This window comes from Lynx rufus, unplaced genomic scaffold, assembly GCF_022079265.1.
Source record: "Lynx rufus isolate CCGP_SWC_20201006 ecotype Redwood Valley unplaced genomic scaffold, mLynRuf1.p SCAF_2, whole genome shotgun sequence".
Taxonomy (NCBI): Eukaryota; Metazoa; Chordata; class Mammalia; order Carnivora; family Felidae; genus Lynx; species Lynx rufus.
Genome location: NW_025814834.1, coordinates 181,055,062 through 181,073,783, shown reverse-complemented (window position 1 = coordinate 181,073,783; position 18,722 = coordinate 181,055,062). Strand labels below are relative to the sequence as shown.

Here is an 18,722-nt window from a genome sequence, read left to right as displayed (position 1 = left end):
CCTGCCCAAACATACTGACAAAGCTTTTAAGTACGTTGCTCAGTCTACTACTCCTTTGGTGGAATTTATAAGGAGAAAAGTGGCCTTCAATATAAGGCTTATCTTCTAGATGTTTGTCTTTTAGACTTTGGCCTGTTATTTCTTTATTACCTTGTTATTTTCTATTGTCTCCAATCAATTATTTTTTAGTAATTTTTCCAGCTTTTCTAGTTGTTCTCAGTGAAGTGTAGCTTGCTATTACTGACCATAATTATTCCCTTTGTTATAAATTGCTGCAAGTGGATTGCATGTTTAGAAAGGATAGGAAGATGAACCTATTAAGAAAATGGCACAACTCAAACCTCTCCCATTAGTATTGAGGTTTAAAATTTTTACTTTAAAACATGAAACTGTCTTGTAGAAATTAGCGGTTTAATTTTTATAATATTTTATTTCAGCTCGCGATGCTGATGAGCGAGAGAAGTGGATCCATGCCTTAGAAGAAACAATTCTTAGACATACTCTTCAGCTTCAAGTAAGAGTCTTTACATAGCTTCTGGATAGTTCGTTAGTTTTTGTTTGTTTACTTTCTGTTCTTTTAAAATAACTGTGATATGATATAATGAAAATTTCTTATTTCTGAGTTGCTTATTCTTGCCTTTATAGTGTTATATTAGTAAAGGTATATTCCTTTTCTTCTGCTTTCTATGGGGTAAAATACTGATTTTTATTTAGAAATAAGACAGTTCAAGGCCATATTCAATGTGAAATTCTGTGTTAATATGTACCAGATCATTTTTAAATTTAGTATCTATGATTGGTTATTGATACAACTAAATTATGCAGTAATGTATAATAATACATAAGTACTGATGAGTTGACCTACTTTTCTTGTTACTGGATTTGGCAGTTACCATATGTGTTAAGTAGTACTCTTTGGGGTGAAAGTAAAAGGAAAAAAAAGACAAATTGGGTTTAAGAAAAATGTAAATCTGGCTGAAATGTGGTTTGAAGTAGGCACTTAATGTCATGAGGACCCAAATCCACCATTTCTATTTCTAGGCCTCATTTCTTCTGGAGTGCCTTTATTTTTAGATAAGTTCTTTTTGTTGTAGCAATTTCAGCCTCCCATTGTTGAGATGTACAACATACTATCAGGAATATATTGTAGGAATTCCCAATTCCACAGAAGGTTATTGTTCTTTCTGGACCATAGTAAGACCAATAGGATTAGTGCTGATCACCTTATCTCCAGTCATTTTCTTAATCCTGACCAATCACAATTTCACAGTCACATCTTTCACTCCTGGAGCTGGGCTGTTACCTGCTTCACCAGAAACATATTGCTTATAGGGTAGAAGATGGTGCCCACAAAGCAAAGTCATAATAGGGAAAAAAGATGATAGATGACAAAAACAACAAATGTTTGCTCCACCATACTGCAGATAGTTTTCCAAGTTCATTCTTAAATGAAGGAGCTTATATTATGGCATTGGAGGATTTTATTTTAATTATTTTGATTTATAGGGTTGAGTTGTAGAAAACTGATATTTAATAACTCTTTTTCTCTACTGATTTTTGTCCTGTACCAGGAACTGGCTTGATTATACAAAGTGGTATATAGGGCATTGCAGGTCCTACAAGGTGGAAACTCCTCATCACCTGAAACTGTTCAAATAGAGACTTAAAAAACATTATTCAAGGATGTGGCTATTAAGAGATTATAAGAATGAATATGGAGTTGAACTAGGAGATCTGTAAGTTATTCTTTGAGCTATGCTTTTTAAAAGCAATTTCATAATTTCTGAAGGCTTGCTTTTAGGCAGTTTTATAAATGACTGTGACATCATTTTAGGAAATTTGTGATTCAGTAGGAAGACAAGTGTTTTAAGAATCCTATTAACCTGAATGCGGCAGATGAGATTCCCTCTGTGGTTGGTGAGACTGACATTCAATTCAAGTCCCTCTGTGATCTGTTCTCAACCTGCCTTTCTAGACATTTCTACCATTATACCTCTATGTCAACTTTTTACTAGAGTGCTGCTGCTGTTTACTTAATTTCCTCTGAATGCATCTTTTCATTTCTGGTCTCCACATTCTTGCACATTATGTTTTCTCTCCTCTCTGAAATGCCATCTGCCTCCACTCTGCTTTTATATACCATGGCTTTTCTTGAAAGCCCAGTTCAGAACTGATCTCTTCTGTGGAGCCTCCCCTGACTGACCCCTTCCTACCCATCCCCCAAACTCAAAATGATCTCTTTACTTAGAATGCCATACTTGTCGCACAATTCACTAAGTCCTCATGATAGATATATATATAGATATATATAGATATATAGATATATATATATATATATTTTTTTTTTGGTTTATCTTTTAAAGTATGTGTTACTCCAGCTTCCCCAATTAGGATGCAGACTCCTGAAGGTCGGGTACCTAGTTTGATCCATTTTTGGAATTTCTGAGTTTTCACTCAGAAGAAGTAACAAGAAGAAAAGAAAAATTTTAAAGTCTTAGACTCTGATAGCTTTGATATTTTAAAATACATGTAATACAAGAGAATATATATTTTTAAATAAAGTTTATGTATGCATAAGATAGGACATTTAGAAATATGTAAGTAAATGTTAATTTGATTGGCAAAAAAGTAAAGATTTTCCTCCCAGAGATAGTGAAGTGTGGTGAAGAACTTGACTCTGGAGCCAGAATGTCTTGGTCTGTATCCCAGTGCCACCACTTAGGTTTAACTCTTTACATTGAACTTAGTCTGAGTTCCACTGTCCTCATCTATAAAATGAAAACAATAAAAGTACCTACCTTTATAGAGTTGTTTTGATGATTAAATTAGTTAAATGCAAATTTGTTGTAATCATTCCTAGCTATAGTGAGAACTTGATAAATGTTAGCTGCTATTACTAACACAGCAACTACTCTCACCATTTTTACTCCCAGTACCTGACTGACATTCTAAAGAGTGCTTAATAACTGTCAGTTGGATGAAAAATAATTGAAAGAATTAACAAAGAAACAGATGATGTATAGGTTGCTTTTCCATTGCTGTTTATCGAGTACTTTGAGATGTATAGTGTACTATTAGGCACTATGGAGTAGGCACTCATGGAACTCTCTTGCAAATGGTCACAGGAGAAGGCTTTACATGTCTTCTTTTTCCATTGAATTTCATCTCTACTTTAGCCATTAAGTGACACTGCTTTGGCCTTGTTGTTACTGAGGGCTGCACTACCTCCATAATATTGAATTTAAAAGTGTTTTCTCTTTGACCACAGTTTTCTTACCTTTACCCTCTATCACTTTACTTCTTCTGAACTTTTCTTATTTTGGTCTGAGCTCTACTTCGTTTTTTCTGGCCATTTAATACCTGTCTAATTTTGCTTACATCATCCTCCCATGTAGACCTTATGCCTGCTTCTCGAGCACTGATTTTGCTATCACCCTTAGAATTTTTTGTCACTTGATGTTTTGTGCTGTATACCATTCTGGTTTCCATTCCCCAAGGCCCCCATTGTTTGGTTTGTCAGCCTCTAGTACTAGTAGGGGTCACAAAATTGAGATGGCTGTATTTAAATTTTGTCTAACTGTAATTGGATTTCTATTTAACAGTCTTCTTATTGACTCCTTGATTTTCAATTTAATCCCCCCAGTGAAATCTTTAAAGTGTGCAGTATCTAACACAGCCTGCTCCCTTCTTTATAGAAAAAGTTCTCACTGAAATAGTTCTTAGTGATTTCACTTATACTTTCTTTCTCTGCTTTGCATTCAAAGAAAAATATGCTTACTTTCTCAGAGTTAATACTACATCCATCCTCTTGAATGTATGATGTTTCCTTTGAGACTATGACCTTACTCCCTCTGCCTCCAGTAGCCCTCACCATTTTCATGGATTCATCTAAAACTTTTATGTAGGTGACTTCTCCTTACCTCTCACCCACCCATTTTTATATATATCTTTTCATATTTGGTTTTAGTCCTACACTCTTTCCTTTTGGATTTTGCCAGTTAGATGTCCCCCTGGAACTCAACCTCAACATGGCTAAATCTGAGCTTGTCATCTCCTTCTTCCTCAAACCCATTTCTTTATCCCATTTTTCTGTTTCTGTTAATGACAGTGTTACTCTCTGAGCCATTGAAGTTTCAGAGTTGAGAGTCCTCTTAGGTGATAACTTCACACCTGCCAAACTGTGTGTGTGTGTGTGTGTGTGTGTTGTCTTGTCCTTTTTTTTTTTTTTTTTTTTTTTAAAGTAGGCTCCATGCCCAGTGTAGGGTTTGAACTCATGACCTTGGGATCAAGAGTTGGATGCTCTACCAACTGAGCCAGCCAGGCACCCCAGTGTCTTTTCTTTTTAATAGAATCACTCATACTCCTCTTCTCACTTTGACTACCATGTAAGTTGCATCTTGCTAACTCTATTTCTGGTACCCTTGTAATATTCCTGAATTTATTCTCTTCATCTTATAAAAGAGCACCTTTAATAAAAGACCTTAAGGTATCGATAACTGTGAAAAACCTTTAATTATTTACATTTGCCTGTAGGATGAAGTAAAACTTTTTAGGGGATTTCTGTCTCCTTTAATGTGACCCCAACCTACCTTTCCACTTGCTGATCCTACATGTATCTGATGCTCCGCATAGAAATCTTCTCTGGTTCCATGCTTGTACTCATGCTACTCTAAGTCCTCACCATCCTTAGTCCTCAAATTTGCCTCTGAAAGATTAATTCCAGTCATTCAAGACCCAATGCACATATTACCTCTTCATTTCATCTCTTTCTTATCACTGTAATAAAAAGTAGTCTCATGTAGCCACTCTGGAAAACAGTATGGAGTTTCCTCAAAAAGCTAAAAATAGAACTACCCTATGACCCAATGATTACACTACTAGGTATATATCTAAAGGATACAAAAATACTGATCTGAAGGGGCAAATGCACCCCAGTGTTTATAGCAGCACTGTAAACAGTAGCCAAATTACGGAAAGAGCCCAAATGTCCATTAGCTAATGAATGGACAAAAAAGACACACACACACACATATATATGTGTGTATGTGTATATTGTATATATGTACATATGTACATACATATGTACATATACATATGTATACATGTATATACATATATATGTATACATATATGCATATGTATATATGCACACATATGTATATATACATGTATATACATGTATATATATGTATGTATATGTGTGTGTGTGTATATATATATATATATATACAATGGAATATTATTCAGGCATCAAAAAGAATGGAATCTTGCCATTTGCAACAATGTGGATGGAACTAGAGTGTATTATGCTAAGCAAAATAAATCAGAGAAAGATAAGCACCATATGATTTCACTCATGTGGAATTTAATAAAAGAAACAGATGAACATATGGGAAGGGAAGGAAAAATAAAATAAGATAAAAACAGAGGGAGGCAAACCATAAGAGACTTAACTATAGGGAACAAACTCAGGGTTGCTGGAGAGGAGGTGGGCATTAAGGAGTGCACTTGTGATGAGCACTGGCTTTTATATGTAACTGATGAACCACTGAATTCTACTCCTGAAACCAGTACTAAAAAAAAAAAAAAATTGCTCTGCCATATATTCCCTCCCCATGTCTGACTGCTTGAGCTTGAGCATATTCATAGCTTTCTGGTCAGAGTTATAAGAATAAGTCTTATTTTGGATTTTAAAACTGTTTTAGGTTAAGAAATTCTAATTCAGCCCTGTATCAAAACTTTAATTTCTTATTCAACTCATAGTTTGCCTGATAACTCCAACTGAGGACTGAGGAACTTGTATTATTGGGACAATGGAAAGGATTCATTTTTTTTCACTTGTCTTCTGTCTTCATAGGTATTCCTTCTGAGTTAGGGCAAGGATATGAAAAGGGAGTACAGGAAAAAAATAGGCCAAGTCTTATATGACTGGTGACTTATGTGTGCCAGGTGCCTAAATATTAGATTTTTTAAATTGGGAGTGGGAGAGAGCCAAAGCATAAGAGACTCTTAAAAACTGAAAACAAACTGAGGGTTGATGGGGGGTGGGAGAGAGGGTAGGGTAGGTGATGGGTATTGAAGAGGGCATCTTTTGGGATGAGTACTGAGTGTTGTATGGAAACCAATTTGACAATAAATTTCATATATTAAAAAAATAAAAAATAAATAAATTGGAGTTCATCAGGGAATTCTTTGGACATCCTCCCATTGGAATATCCCATGCTACACAGTTCATTGACACAGGCATTTTGTTATTTGCTCTCCGACTAACCACTTGCTCCCTTCACACCCCAGTTTCTATTTTTGGCAGAACATTTAACATTCTTTTAATTCTTAATTCTGAGTCTCATTGTGGTAGAAAGTAGCCATCTTAAGGAGGATTCCATTATCCTTCTACCTTACTAACCTGATCCCTGGGAAGCTCATGCATCTTTAACACAACAAACTCTAGTTGTAACAGCCACTCCTGCTAAGGCCCCTTTCCATTGCCCTGACTTAGGATAGCTCTAACCATACTTCTGGCACCCAAATTTATTAGATAGGAAGAAAATACCTAATTCAGCAGTTATGCATGTCCCCATATTCTAAGGAATACACATTAATTTCTTTTTCTCCTTATTTTACATCTATTCCATGAAACCACCTGCTGATTTAGTTGCTGAATAAATATCCAAACATGGAGGAAAAAAAGTACTCTCTTACCTCTTTAACCTCTGCTGTAATTTTCCCTCCTTTGTGGTCCATATAACATTCTGGTATGTAGTAATAACAGTAGCAACTAATATTTGAGCATTTCTTATGTGCCAGGAACTATGTGGGCTTTACATGCATTATCTTTTAATAATACATTATTGTTTAATTCATCTCCCATTTGAGATTATAAGTTTCATGAGGTGAGAGCAAACCTATCTTTTTGATAGTATTTTTATCATAGCACCTATGTGCCTAGCCCACTAGGCACTGTCTAACTTGAATATGGTTTAAGAAGCAGTATATTATAGTAGAAAATCTGGAGAGTTAGGCTTATCAAGACTTGGGTCCTGGCTCTGCCCTCTTACTAGCTGTATAATGTGGGTTAGTAAGTACTTAATTTCTTTTAAGTCTGAGCTGATCTTTAAAGGTAAGTATAAAGCCTCAATAAAGTTGTGTTCAGATTTATAATATCTCTAATATATTCTACCTTGTATGTAGAAGGTATTCATAAATATTAGTTCCATTCTTCCTTTTATTCTGATTAACTGTAAATTCGTCTAGCATCTCTTGTACCTTTTCCCTTTCCTTCTATCTTTCCTCTTTTCCTGTTTTCCCTGCTTCTCTGTGGGTATCTTTTTTTTCTTTTTTAAGTTTATTTACTTATCTTGAGAGAGAGCACGCATGAGCAGGGGAGGGGCAGAGAGAGAGAGAGAGGGAGGGAGGGAGGGAGAGAGAATCCTAAGCAGCCTCCACACTGTCAGTGCGGAGCCTGCTGCGGGGCTCAAACTCAGGAACGGTGAGGTCATGACCTGAGTTGAAAGCAAGAGTCAGCCATTTAACTGACTGAACCACCCAGGTGCCCCTCCTCTGTGGGTATCTTAAAATTGCAATTAGGATAGTCTGAGGATGTGAGAAGACAATTAAAATCTTCTCTCCTTGCAACTCCTATAGTAGTTTAATTTCCATTAGTCATTCTAAATTTGTATGTTAGCTTGTGTTATCTTTGCATGTATTTACAGCCAACTAAATTAGGATACTCCTTGAAGAGGGGCCATAGGGGCTGTTGAGCTTCTTATTCCCCTCTTCTTAGCCTGTAAGAATCCTTCAGTGGATATTTGCTGAAACTGATTAATGGAGGGAAACTTTTAGTTTATTTGCCCTAGTAAGCTTTAGTACAGACAAAATGCAAGAGATTGCCAAGCAAGGAATTGATCACTGGAAGAAGATAGGATGCTACATCCTGTAGGTTTAGCAGTGTTACCTATACTGTGCAAAGTTTTGTGAATTATAGCAGCTTGTCTGGATATCATACAGATGTAAAAAAGGTTTATAATCTTCAGTAAACTAGGACCTATTTTAGAAAAAAAAACAAAATAAAACTCTTGCAAGCTCAAAATTCCAGTGTTTCAAGTATTATATATATCATGTTATTTAATGTGGGCAAAAATTAAGCTAGGCATAAACTTCTTATATTTAAAATTTTATACATCCAAAAGAAAATTGCAAGTTAAATACAAACAAAATACAAAGCAATAAAATCTAAATTAACATTTATTTAATGTGATGAATGATACTGCCTTGTAAAAATGGGTCACTACTTACAATGTGAAAATGGTACTGACTGTTAGGGTATAGAATCTTTTTAAGTTTGACATGTATACACTGCTATGGATTGTGATAACTGTCGTCTTGCCACTTTTCTCTGTTCTGACTACTGGGAAACCTTCATTTGTACATCACATCCTATGAGGTTATTTGACCTTCACTTCACAAAATATGTCATTTTCATAGTCAAGGCTCTTCTGTGACAAGTAGTAGTACTTGGTGCCAAGTTGATCATAAACAAAATGAACAATGAAATAAGTTGGTACCACTTGGATTTAAGGTTGTTACTGAGATGATTCAGTTTGTGGCTATATAGGTTATAGAAAAAATGAAAACATAGAAGATTGTGGTAGATACTTTTTTAGATTCCAGTTTAAAAACCTTCATGTAGATGTTTAATTGAGTAGTATAGACCTTTATATTTTTTTACATTTATGCTATAAATTAGTTGATATTTAAAATTTTTTCATACTAAATGGCTTCTGTGATTGTTGTTTGGTCCGAGAAATTGGGCTATAATTGTCCTTGTCTATATAGGTTTATGTAGGCCATTGTAGACTGTATCTTAGGTGGTTATCAAATTGGAATTTCATTGCTACTGTCTTGTAATTTTATAATTTTTGCCCTTTACTGTTCATTCATTATCCATTGGCTTTGATCTCAAGCCCCTAGAAAGGACATGATACCTTGTGTAAGAATATGGCTGAGGGGAATAGAGAGGGCTAGTAGAAACCTCACCAGAAATGCCATTGAATCTGTGGGTAAAACCTAATTATACATAAAGAAAATGTGATAGAATTCAGATTGCAAATCATTATTGAAGCTGAAAAATAACAGAACCATTATAGAGCCATTATGAAGGCTTTTTTCAAAATTAGATACTTCGGTCAATTACATACCTGCCAAATTTTGTATTTAAGGTATAATTTGGGATAGTAGCTGAGAAACTAATCTTTAGTATTAGGATACCTTAATTCTACCCTCTTTTCTGTAATGTCTCATGTGTCTTACTGGGTAGCTACAATTAATAGAAATCTTTTGAGTACTATTCTTAGGTGTTAAGCTACTTCACTGAAGATTAGTTTTTTTGAACATATGTTTCAATTTCTCAGTATATAAGTATCTGTTTACCAGCATTGTAGTGTTTCTCCTGTTATCTTAGATTTTATTTTTGTATCATGGAGAAAAATAGATGTGTTTTGTTTTTCTCCCTTGAAACTCTTTGTTTCTCAAAGAAAATGATTGCAGTATATATGTGTCCACCTTTTCCATAGGTGAAGTGGTATGGAGAAGTAGCCAGTTACTTGGGGTTCCTATAACAAAGAAAAATTTCCCTAAGGGCTGTTTTCATAGTCATTGCAATTACTGAGGGTAGATAATCTCTGGCTCCCAAATTGGCATTTAGGATTCTAGGATTCATAATTTTCTTCAGTTCTTTTGTCCAAGCAATGGCCCATCTATCTTAAACTCTTAGGAAACAAAAACAGATGGTCCAGGGGTACCTGGGTAGCTCAGTCGGTTAAGCATTGACTCTTGATTTCAGCTCAGGTCATGATCTCACAGTGGTGAGATTGAGCCCTGAATCCCAGCTTGGAGCCTGCTTGGGATTCTCTCCCTCCCTTTCCTTCTGTGCCTCCCCTGCGTGCACTAGTGTTTGTGTGCGCTTTCTCTCAAAAAATTTTTTTAAATTAAAAGAACAGATGATTCAGTCTTATAACTGCTGAAGGTCATTCCTTTAACTGCCAGAAATTTATCATAACTGTGTTTTTATGGAAATCTTTTAGAATTTATTATATATTTTCCTGCCTTCTCTGTATAAAAGTAAGGTTTAAAAATTAAAAAAAAAATAGTGCATGTTCACTTCAGAACATATGGAGAATACAAAAAAGTTACGCATTTGGTAAATACCACACAATTAATGTATTCCATGCACTGTACTAGTTATAGAGGATATAATCGTGAATAAGTGCCGTGTTGTCTTTGACTTTACAGAGTTCAGTCTAGTATAAAGTAGAAAATAAAAATAATGAGGATTGAATTTCTCATTAAAAATGAGAATTTCAATTTTAATTGAAATTAAAATAAAATAATGACATAAGTAAGTCATGCTTCTAAAATTTTTTTTAAATATGTAGAAGTATATAAAATAAAAGTAGTAGTGTTTCCCACACCCTTTCTTTAGAGATAAACACACAGTTTGTTAACTTCCTAATTTTACATAAAGTTGGAGGACATAAAAGCAGGAGCATTTAAAATGAAGAGTAATTACATAATACAAAGCCATCTCATCCATTTTGTAGCAAGGAGCTTTGTACTTCTAACCAAATTTGGCAACTCATGTGTCTTTTTTTTTTAATTTTTTTTTTTTTTTTTTTTTTGAGAGAGAGAGCGTGAGTGAGCATGAGTTGGGGAGGGGCAGAAAGAGAGGGAGACACAGAGTCCGAATGAAGCAGGCTCCAGGCTCCCCGCTGTCAGCACAGAGCCTGACGTGGGGCTCGAACTCACATACCATGAGATCATGACCTGAGCCAAAGTTGGACGCTCAACCGACTGAGCCACCCAGGCACCCCAGCAACTTATGTGTTTTTAATGAAATCTACAAGTTGCAGAATTTTATGTGTAAAAATTGGGGCACCAGTACCTAATATAAGCTTTTAAAATTAACTAGTACTAAAGGGCTCATACAGTAAAACAACAGCCTTCTGTCTCTGCTTTCTCTGTTCTGCTTGCTTTACTAGCTATTTTCAGGCTTTTTAGTTGTTTATACTGCTATTTTCATGGTATAATACCTGGCATTTCATTCATTTAACAGATATTTATTAAGTACCTAATACATGTCAGTCCCTGTGTTAAGAAGATACTAAAGATATATTGGTGAACAAGGCAGTACACTATCATAGCCATTGTGTGGTTTATAAAGGGTGTTTATTCCTAACCTTGAACCAAATAATTCTTCTGTTTGATAATGCACTGAGAATTGCAAATAAAATAAACTTTTGGAACATGGTCACCATGGTCACGAGATAGTACAGACTGCTTCTACCATATGGCAAGTGGTGTTTCGATTCCATATGACCAAAGTTTCTATGTGGAAATTTGAGACTTTTGGATACTGGTTAAATAGTGGAGCTGCATGTTCTTCTTCCAAGAGTTGTATCTTAATGTTACCTGTTCCAGTCATTTGGCCTGAGTTGCAAAGCAAATTCATAGGTATATATTCATATACTATGAATATAAATGTGATATATACATAAACATAATTGAGCCCTCTAGCAGAATATTTTTGAAAGTAGTGGATGAATTCTGTATGGTTAAAATTTTCTTTTCATCTTAATAGCTGTAGGTAAAATTGGCCCATTTTTTGCTTGACCTCTTGCCATTTGAAAGACCCCCTCACCCTGAATCTTTGTGTTTTTATTTTTCTCAGGTTGTTTTTTGTACTCCTTATTCATCCTATTGTATTCTTCTTTATCTTGAACAAAAACAGAAGTACTAATTTAATCACATAATAGCCTTAGTTATGTAGTTCGAAGATAAGTATTGAAGACTTTTTTTTTATGCATACATTGGAAATCCATTGCTATATATGGGTTTAAGGCATTGGTCCCTTAACTTTCTTCTGAAATAATTTGTAGATTTTTTAAAACTTTTTTTTAATGTTTATTTTTGAGAGAGAGAGAGACAGAGTGTGAGTGGGGGAGGAGCAGAGAGAGAGGGAGACACAGAATCCAAAGCAGGGTCCAGGCTCTGAGCTGTCAGCACAGAGCCCGGCGCGGGGCTCGAACCAACGAACCGTGAGATCATGACCTGAGCTGAAGTTGAATGCTTAACTGACTGAGCCACCCAGGTGCCCCAATTTGTAGATGTTTTAAAAAACAATTTGAGTTGCCAAATTTGCTTATGAGTCCTCTAGTTTCTTGAGATAAAATGGGTCAAGTTGCCCTGTATCACGTAATTATTTTTCATCTTAAATAGTACATCTTTCATGCACGCTAACTTTATGCTAGGATTAGGAAAATGAGAACTATATGTAACAAATAGTTATCTCTAGCATGAAACTAGATGAACGGGTAGACTTTGGATTGTAGCTGTGGCCTCTTTAAATGTGTAACTAGAATGTAGAGTTTTATACACACACACACACACACACACACACACACACACACACACACAGTAGAAGAAAACTCAATTGTCTTAAGAGACCATCATAACTCATGTATTCTATTGCCATTACCCCCTAATCTTAATACTTCAGCTTATTAATAAAAAAAAAACTAATGATAATCAGGTCCACTAAAATCTTACTAGAACTTTACTATTTACCCTATATTGTCAAAAATGATAGTGCATTATATTTTGAAATGACTGACCAATGATGATGATGATGATGATGATGATGATGGTGGTGGTGGTGGTAGATTTGGAGAACACTTTTTAAAAAAGTGTGACACTTTGATAGACACTGTTAAATATGAAGTCACTGATGACACCATGGGTCTTTCTGTCTAGTTGGGGAGATAAGACATAAGCACATGATGGACCTGGTAAGCAAGAAAGATATAAATAAGTATTATGTCTCTTATGGGGTTAAACAGTACAGTACATAGAATTAGAGATGGAGGCTTTTTTCCCCTGGAGAACTGTTGGATCAGCCAATATTGAATTACATACTTTGGGCTGCTCAAGCACAAAACTGCTAGAAAGGCAGATATTAAAGGAAAATGTTAAAGGGTGTTAGTCAAAGTTGCTAGACATTGACCTTGTCCATCTGGCAAAATTCATGTATTTTTCTACATCACTGCTTATGGTTTGATATTTATCATACAATTGATGTTTATTTTCATAATCTATTAACATAGAAAATCCATTATTAAGCATTTAATATGTTCCAGGCATATGGCTAAATATTGAGGATATAATGTTGAACCAAATCAGATAGATCCTTGCCTAATTAAGCTTACAGTCTAGTGTTGAACATGAACATTAATGAAAGAATAATGCAAATAGAGCAGTGGTTGGTGGGATTGACTGCTTGAGGGGCTTAAGAGAAATCCTGGGGTGATAGAAATATTCTGTGTCTTAATTGTGGTGATTACATGTATGTATACATTTACCAAAATATGTTGAACTGTACATCTAAAATAGATGTGTTTTATTTTATGTAAATTATCTCATTTTATGTAATTAAAGAGTATTTTATGAAATTAAAAAGAGTATTTTATGTAATTAAAAAGAGTAACTCAAATACATGTAAAATTATAGCTGTGATAAGTTTTGTAAAGGAGAGTTATAGGGGCCATGAGAACATAATAGGAATTCACATAGGTGGGGAGGATAAGATGATGAATAGCAGTAAATTGAAGATTTGTGTCAAGTGGATAAGTGTAAAAGAAGTAACAGCTGGCTCCAAGGCTATGAGCTTGGAAAGTCCATGGCAAATTGAAGAAACTTGAAAAAGGTCATTATGTGAAATGCAAAAAATGAAGGAGTGGAAGGTGTAAAATGGACTAAGGGTGTAAGTAGAGCTAAACTTTGTAAGCCATTGTTGAAGACTGAATTGTAACCTAAGCACATTGGAAAGCAGTTGAAGTTCTTTAATTGGTTGTGGTAGGGGGTGAGGAGGGGGTAAATTGGCTTTGAAAACCAACTACTGTGGCTATAGTGTTAAGACTGAATTGGAGGAGCTAGGGTAGATTCAGGAAGTTTATTGCAAAAGGCCCAGACCTATAACCGAGTGGTGGTAATGGGGAGAGGTGGGCATAATTGAGAATGTATTGGGGAGGTAAAAATGATGGAACTTGATGGATTGAAGGTGGAATGAGAGAGGCAACATGGACTGTCCAGTTTATGGTTTGCATATTAGAGTGGATGGTAGTGGTTATCGTTTACTGACATAGAGGGAGTACTGGAAGACCAGGGTTTTGAAGCATGGGTTTGGGAAAAAGAGATTGTGTTTGGTATTGGGCATTTTGGGAAAAAAAATTTACATTAAACTGTACGTATCTTGAGTGCAGCAAGCATTTATTGAGCCTTCTGTGCAGGGCACACTATGCTAGTTGTAGGGGATAGCAAGAGCTAGAAAAATTAAGGTGCTTAGGAATTTAGTAGTTGCAGATATACAAATAACCAGAAAGAAAAATAGTAAGGGAAAGAAAAGGAGATTGTCCTCCGGAGCAGTAAGTTAATCATTTATGCCTGTGATTCCCTGCATTTTGGATAATTATCTGTTAAGGTCCTCTAAATTCGAACTTTTGATCTAATGTGAAGTTATGCCATTTAGTTTCTTGAAGCATCTTCACAAACCACCTACATTCCTTATGGAGCTGTGGCATAACAGCAGGCCTACGATGTTTCCTGTATTAATAAAACAGGCACCCACGCTTTTGTTTACTGATGAAGTATCTTTTCCTCCCCTCAACTCCTTCCCCCCAACCCCCCCGCACGCGACACAAACAACTTTGCGGAAGTAAGCAAAAGCAGCGAGATGAAACTTGGTTCCACAGCTGCCAGATTTTTAGATAGTAAACTAGAAGTCGGTGGGTGTAGGTGGAGCAGTTTTTCGTCGGTAAATTCTTCTCCAGTCGCCACGTTATGGGAATTCCTGGGGCTGAAGTTCTCAAGCCAAGCCCAGCTCCCTTGAGCAGTGACCTCCCTTTCCTAAGGAGTGCGTGGGCTCAGCTGGCAGCAGCTGCACGTCTCGAAACATAGGTCCTGCAGCAGGCTTGGGTTCCCAGCTCACAGCCCCCGAGGGGGGCCCCGGGCTCCGTGAGGAAGCAGCAGGGGTTGGGTCTGGGCAGGAAGGCAGGGGGGCAGGCTCTACGGTGCCCACCGCAGCTGCCCATCCCTCCCGTGAGTAGACGTCTCCCTCTCGCCTGTCCACCCAAAATTGGCCTAACGGCCAATCATCAGCCGCTCACCTCTTTTACAGCAGGTGACCTATGGCCAATCGCCAGGGGTTTCTTTGCCAGGAGCCGCCAGGGCCAGCCAATCGGTGCGGCCCTTAGGCCCGGGCGGGGGGCGGGGCAAGAATGGGGGGGGCGGTTAAAGGGGTGTCCCGGGGGACTGGCGGAACCTGAGTGGAGAGACTTCACTGCATTCTGGGGGATACGGACTGGGGGAGAGAAAAGGGGTGCTTGGAAGCGGCACCTAGTTCCCTCCTCTGGAGGCACAGAGGGCGGGGGCCTTGGCGAATGGCTTTCTTGCTGGCCACTTGCGGAGTGAGTAGACCCAGAGGGTCTGGGTAAGGGGCCGGCCCCCACCCCTGAGTCCCCGGGGTCCCTGCTGCCTGGCCGGGCCGGGCCGTGGGCGCGAATGTCGCTCTCTCCCCGCCTCCTTTCCGCTGCCCTCTGGGGTGAGTAGGACGACGTGGCCACCGAGGCCCTCTCTTCTCGGGGAGCTCTCCTCACTTCTTCGGCTGAGATGGGTTGGAGGGTGAGGCTAGGGGCCTCTTGTTCCACAGAGAGGTCATTCGCCACCAAACCAGACTGGAGGGTATCTCTTCCCCTTTTTCTCATTTCTGTGGAACTCACTTTCCTTTTCGAAAGCTCTCTCAAGATATAAACACACAAGTTAAGCTTTCTCGTAGTGTGAAAGCTTAATTTTGACCAGTTGCCCATTAATAGAATCTCCAGTTGCAGGCCAAACATTTTATTTTTGGCCCTGTTGTTCTTTTAGCCTGGCCTAGTATTTTTTGTGTGTAATAATTATAGGTGCTATTATTTGTGAGTGGGGGGGGGTGTTTTTATTCTTATTTGGTAGCTTGTACAAAAAATTAAAAACTTTGGAGTAATATGGGGTTCTCAGAAAAACTGGAGGTAAAGGTTTAGGTTCTTAGCACAACTCAGTAATGCAAAGTTGAATATAATGAATAGGGTAAAAAGCATGTTTGAATCATGCAATTTTTTCAGCATTCATACCGTACTTCACAAGTATTTTTGTTATGAAAGAGCTGTATTGAGCCAGAAAACTTTTTGCTAATTTGAAGTAACATTTGGTTTTGCTTGTCCGTTAAATTGTTTACTTTTAGCTGTGTTCAGGAAATTAAAAACCAATCAAGTAATTATTTCTCCTACTTTTCAGTGGAGAAGTTTAGGCATGTAGTTGCAGTTTTAAGAGCTTTTGTAGTGATATTTAAATTGGAAAATTTCAAACACTGTTTGTGAATCATTTCTCAGAACATTGCCTGTGTTGAATTAAGTGATAAAACCCTTTAAGGATTAGGATCAACATCTTTCATCTTCTTAAAAAAATTTTTTTAGCTTTCACTTTTTGTGCAGCTTAGCAAGAGACAAATAAAATAATATATTACCTTCCCTAACTCAGGGAAAATATAAACCACCAAAACTCGGACTTTTAGTCTGAGAGCTTAAATGAGAAATAAGGAATATCACAGACAAGCCAGATCTGTTTCCAAGTGTCCTGAGTTTGGTTTTGACAGAGATGGCATTATGCTTGAAGTGCCTCTCAATAAATACTAAGCTGCAAAGGCTCTTGGTCACATCCATTTTGATATTTCTAAAGTTCTAGGTGGATTTTTTTTTAATGCAAAAAGATTGTATTCAGTAATAATCTAATCAGCCATCCCCAGATGATATGAAGATCATATCAGGGAGTTTAAGTTTGATTCAACCAGGAAGGAGCATCATGATCCAGCTATATTCTGCTGATTGGAAAATCAGGCTGTTGCATGGTGTGCAGTCTGTTGCTTGAGGAAGATAATACCAGACTTTTATTCTGAAAGCAAATTCTAGGGTATACCCCTGCGATATGTTGAGTTCTATCAGTGCCTAGACTTTGTAGTATGGAATGATAACTGATGTTTATGTGGATTCTATAGAAAAAGACAGTTTTAATGTAGTTAGCCTATTATATTCAGCAAGGTTTTTCAATAAAGATTTAACAAAGGTTATGTTTGAAAGAGTAGTTCTTAGCGTGAATATATAATTAAGCCAAGTAAGTCTCCCTAAATATGTTACTTATTTATATCTTAAAGTTTATTTATTTTGAAAGAGCACAGAGGGTGTGGAGAGTGTGACAGAGGATCCGAAGAGGATCAGCTCTGTGCTGATAGCAGAGAGCATGATGTGGGGCTCCAACTCATTAACGGTGAGATCATGACCTGAGCTTAACCAGATGCTTAACTGACTGAGGCACTGAGGCGCCCTGCCCTCTCCCTAAATATTTTAATTAATTGAAGTTCCACCATACATAGGTAATTAGTCATTTAAAGCTGTTTTCCATCTCCCTTATTCATGTCCAGTCACCAGATCCTGTTAAATTTGCGTTAGTAATATCTCTTGGATTTGTCCTTGTTTTCCCACATGATAATGCTTTAATTTAGGCTTTCATCATCTCTTACCTAGACTTTTGCAAAACCTTCTAACTAGTCTTCCCTCTCCTCACATTATTTATCCCTAATCAGATCAGACTCAGTCATCAGTGCTTAAAAATCTGTTTTGAATCCATTTTGCCAAAGTCAGCTGTCTGTCAAGTCCAAGGCGCTTCACAGCCTGGTCCTAATTTATCTCTCTTTAGTCTCAACTTAGCTAGCTGCAGGTGCTCTACCCAAGTTATCCACTCCAGCACTGTGAACTGTTAATTATTTAGAACATGACTTAGCCTCTCAGCTCTTTGTCCTTAAACAGCCTTTCCCTCTTGCTTAGAATTATAATTGCTTAGAATTCTAGCAAGTGATAAACCTCCAGTTCTTCCTTTCACTTACAGCTCACATCTTACTTTTTCTCTGAGGTCTTCCTTCAGACAGAGCCAGTTAGAGTTGCTCTTGTCCTTTGTGTGCCACTATAGCACTTTGTTAATATCTCTGTATTTGAGCCTTCATTGGATTGTATTGTAGATTTTTTGTTCACATGTCTGATTCTTGCATTACACCCTGACCTCCAGAGGTCAAAGGTCTTTACTCATCTTTGTATCCCCAGGGCCTTTGTCTGTAGTCCAGTGCTTGGCACATAGTAGGTGCTCAATGAATGCTTGTTAAATGGTCAAAATATATGACTTAACGATGTCCTAAGTGTGCAAACTCAAACTTAGCTTTATCCCCTGTGAGGTAGAAATATTTCCTAAGTCACCAAGCTCCCTAGTTGCTGCCACTTCTGAGAGACAGGATTGGAGAGAATATTTAGAAACAGTGTTATAAATGGTGAGCAGATTCCTAGGCAAACTCCCTCTGCCCCCCAGTCTGTATGATCTCTGATGTATTTTGAAGAATACTGATTACAGTACCAGCACTAATTAGTTCTATGGTAGTTAGTATCGTAGGAAGTCAGAGTATGTTGCTTGGAAGGGGTGAAATTTGAGCTCATTCCAGAAGATTAGGTAATGATTAATTATATTTGCTGTTTTCTGTATTGTCCTTAAAGATGTCCTTTGGAGACCATGATAGTACCTGGCACATAGCATATTCATTG

At 37.2% G+C, this 18,722-nt stretch overlaps 1 protein-coding gene across 6 annotated transcripts in view; it reads left to right on the top strand.

Moving 5' to 3' along the window:
* OSBPL9 (oxysterol binding protein like 9) overlaps positions 1-18,722 on the top strand; it is a 192,990-nt gene that overhangs the window by 114,189 nt on the left and 60,079 nt on the right. For 4 of the 6 annotated variants that reach the window (XM_047082436.1, XM_047082437.1, XM_047082435.1 and 1 more), the window contains one exon: positions 438-514. In XM_047082436.1, the coding sequence (XP_046938392.1) occupies positions 438-514 (77 nt within the window). The other 2 variants (XM_047082439.1, XM_047082440.1) reach the window with 2 other exon arrangements.